The sequence below is a fragment of the Pinus tabuliformis genome, chromosome 4_2 (genome assembly GCF_031772625.1).
Source record: "Pinus tabuliformis cultivar Carrire ecotype Pingquan chromosome 4_2, CPIR1, whole genome shotgun sequence".
NCBI lineage: Eukaryota > Viridiplantae > Streptophyta > Pinopsida > Pinales > Pinaceae > Pinus > Pinus tabuliformis.
Window position 1 is genome coordinate 804,927,690 of NC_142304.1, and position 3,667 is coordinate 804,931,356.

The 3,667-nt window shown below is 35.3% G+C and overlaps 1 protein-coding gene across 1 annotated transcript; it reads left to right on the plus strand.

The window, feature by feature from the left end:
- The first annotated feature begins 825 nt into the window (after positions 1 to 825).
- LOC149172118 (uncharacterized) lies at positions 826 to 2,895 on the plus strand. The gene is made up of 3 exons (XM_089427659.1): positions 826 to 934; positions 1,124 to 1,188; positions 1,507 to 2,895. The coding sequence occupies exon 3, from the start codon at positions 1,857 to 1,859 to the stop codon at positions 2,580 to 2,582; it is 726 nt and encodes a 241-aa protein (XP_089283785.1). The 5' UTR covers positions 826 to 934; positions 1,124 to 1,188; positions 1,507 to 1,856; the 3' UTR covers positions 2,583 to 2,895.
- The last annotated feature ends 772 nt before the right edge of the window (positions 2,896 to 3,667 follow it).

A 3,667-nucleotide genomic window follows, 5' to 3' on the forward strand; every position in this document is an offset into this window, starting at 1 on the left:
CCCATAAAATCTTTGCATTTAAAGTTTTCACGGCAATAAAATGTTTAGCATTCAAGGTTTTCATGGCATTTAAAGCCCTCTCTGCGGCCCTTAGATCCATTAATGGTACAGTTACCTTACCTGGGACGCCTCCCGAGTCCCACGCTTCCCATTTATGTAACGCAATGCAGCCGGTCATTTCGCGAGAATGTGGATTCGGTATTTGAATTGCATTTCTAATAAAAGACAGTTGTCAGCCGTTATTTTATTCGTATTAGGTAGAGGTTCGAGGAGCATATGGATACAAACAAATACGTAAGCAAACTTTATCCATGAAGATGCCATAGCCATCAAATCTTTGCATTTAAAGTTTTCACAGCAATAAAATCTTTAGCGTTTAAGGTTTTTATGGAATTTAAAACGGAGTCCAGTGGAAGAATTTCTAGGGATGTTTAAAGTAATTGGAATTAGGTTAAAAAGTTTCAAATTTTTTCCTGTATTTTTAGATTCACTACAATTAAAAATCTCGAAAACACTTAAAATCATGAATTTAAACAATTTTCACTTAAATTTACAAAATCCCTGTCAATTTTTTCCAGACTATATTTAAAACCCTCTCGGTCAACATTACATCCATTAATGGTGCGGTTACCTTATCTAAGACGACTCCCAGTTTAACGGAATATCTTTAATGAAGCCGGTCATTTCGCAAGCATGTATATTCGGTGTTTGAATTGAATTTCTCGGAATAGACTATTCTGAGCCGTTACTTTGGCCTTATTAGGTGGAGTTGGGATATGGATCCAAACACATGCATTAGCAGATTCTTTATAATAAAGATGCCATGGCCAGTCTGTTTGTCTGCTTTACATCAACCAGAATTTGAGGTCTAGGTACTAAGCTTCTTGCTAAAAGCTTGCCATTTAAGTATGACGGGGCTAAAGAAAAGCTACAAGTGACTGTTGCCAATTAATCAAAGCATATGCGGGTTCCATAATTTGCGCTGCAATTTATGTGTACCACGAGCACATGTTAATTCTGCAAATGAAAATGCTTTTGATTTCTAAATGAAATTTTGCACTCTGATTTTTGTTGGTCATTCCTAAGACTTGTGATCCTGGTTTTCTGCTGATTTTTTCCACAGAGAAATCAGTAAAGTTCGCTAAAGCTAGGCCAGAAGATGCGTTTATAGCTTCGGAATCGGTTCTGGTAGGCCTTTTTTTTGCTTTCCTTGCTGAAACTTGATTCTCTATGTTTTCTCCTGAAATTATTGATTTTTATCTTTCCAAGTACTCTTGTCAGATTGTATAGTTATTGGATGTGTAAAGATGGCTTTCCCCGTCTGAAAAATTGTAAAAAAAAAGGTTCTTTTTTCCCTGGGGAATTATTTTCTTAACCTTCCGATTTTCGCCTTGCCATAAGCATATTCTGATTCAAGATTTCGAACATTGACAACTGAAACATTCATAGGTTAAAGTTCAATTTATTTTAGAAACCATGATAAAGTAAACCTGGATCTTGAATCAGGGATTTTGTTGAAAGAGAAAATATCGGAAGAACTTAAAGCTCCAGAGAGAGAATCACAGGAAAATAAGCCTACAGAGGAGGACAAAACGGAGATTATTAATACATGGGAGGTTAGGGAATGTCTGGATGATGGAGAAACATGCTATGTTTCTAAGAAGACTTCGACAGACAAGGGGATACACTTTCTTTTAACCGTGGTGATATGCCAGGAACTGATTGACCAGAGTCCTCCCACAAGGATTTCAAGGAGATCAAATCTCTGGAAAGTTTTCTTACAGTTGAGGATTTTGATGCCTTTCTTTCCAGATTCAAGAGGCTCCTGTGGGACAGAATCTCCTAAATAGATTAAGATGGACTTCACTATCCAGGGAAGAAAGATGGTCCCAATTGTTATTGATTGGAAACAAGACTCAATCGATGAGGATGGTAGCACTCTAGAGTTCCCTCTTCTCCAACCATCTTTTGAGGTAAAGGAGATGAAACATTATGTAGACAGACAAGAAAACAAGGACATTTCGCTGGCAACTTCAGAAAACAATGGCATTGCACAGTCAGTTTCAGAAAACAATGACAGTCAGGAAAACAATCAGAGTGTGGAGGCGAATATCGGAAACATTAACATAGTAGAGACAAGTTCAGAGAAGGACCGAACCCTAGAGATAAATTCAAGTAAGAAAAGAATGCAAGTAAGAGCCAAGCTTAATGATCTTGGGGGTATCATTATTCCAACTGCTCCTGACTTTTCTGCAGCTGGGAGCTTGAAAGAATGGTTGCATGACGGAGGAGATTTTCATTCACCAGATGAAACTGCTATTCCTAGATTTGGGGATTCAGGGTCAGAGCTCAATGTTTTTGGCAGCTCTAGTCAACCATCAAGTGAGGAAGCCGAATTGGAAACTTATTCTTTCCCTGTTCTGAGTATTGATGGCAAAGTAACAAACGAGGAAGAGCCGAGTATTTATGTTGGATTTCGTGATTCTGCAGTAGAGAATAAACCATGGGGCCATGCACCTTTTGACCCAGAGCTCCCAGCCTCACTTGACAAGGATCTCGAGCAGCTGTCTCAAAAGGAATGACATCTATTGAGTCAATTAGATGGGAAATCATGTTTGCTGTGTGGGAAGCTCTATGCAAAAAGCAATGGAGATGGTCTACAGACTAAGGGTGTGACAGGAGACACCCATGCAGAGTACCTGGCTTTAGGAGGGAGAGTATCGATTGGAGCTCCATAGATATTAGAGGTCCCTAGGGAAGTTTAATCCCTTAAATCAACTGTTGTTTTGTGTGGCCTCTATAAGGCTCGACACAATTTTAACAGATCTCTTGTAACATATGGGTGTAAACTGATTTGAGCCATTGTAAAGCGTACCATGCAATATGAAATTTCAGAAGATATACACGGTTTTTTTTAATGGTAAGAATAACATTTAATTTTGATAATAATGTTAAAAGGTATATTTTGGGGAGTGGAGTATTTGTGATTATTGCATAGGCAAAGTAAAAATGCATTTCATAATTATATTTATTTTTTTATATATTAAACCAAGAGAACTTGGATTTGTATATTACAGATGATAGAGAAGATTGTATTTATATAAGCAATAAATATATAATTAATTTAAATCGTTATAAATTTATATATATATGTTTATTAAAAAATAAAATAAAAATATATAAAATTAAATTAAGTTAATTAGATTTATTTTAAGCAGTTGAGAAAAATAATTATTTCTTGTAATGATTTTGATTTTGTTTTTCAAGAAGTTCATCAAGAATCAAAACATGTATATTTTTTATATATAACACTATTTTACATGACTAAAAACTAAAATCATATAATATTGAGTTGTGATGATATCATAATACATATAATGACAATGAGAGAAACACATCTATTCTCTTGGAGAGGCAATTAGTCCACTCTTTGTATCTTCACCAAGGTAAACCCCTTATTGATTACTATGCATAAAAGCAACAATCAAGATTAGTTTCAACCTCCTCAAGTGAAGAATTAGTACAAGGACTATTAAATTTGCATCAATTGTTGAATGCCAATGGTGTCGACAACTAATAATAGAGTAATAGAGATAAAATATGATAGCTGAATTTTTAATATAGTCAATAAAAAATGCCTTAATAAAACAACATAAAATTTTACATG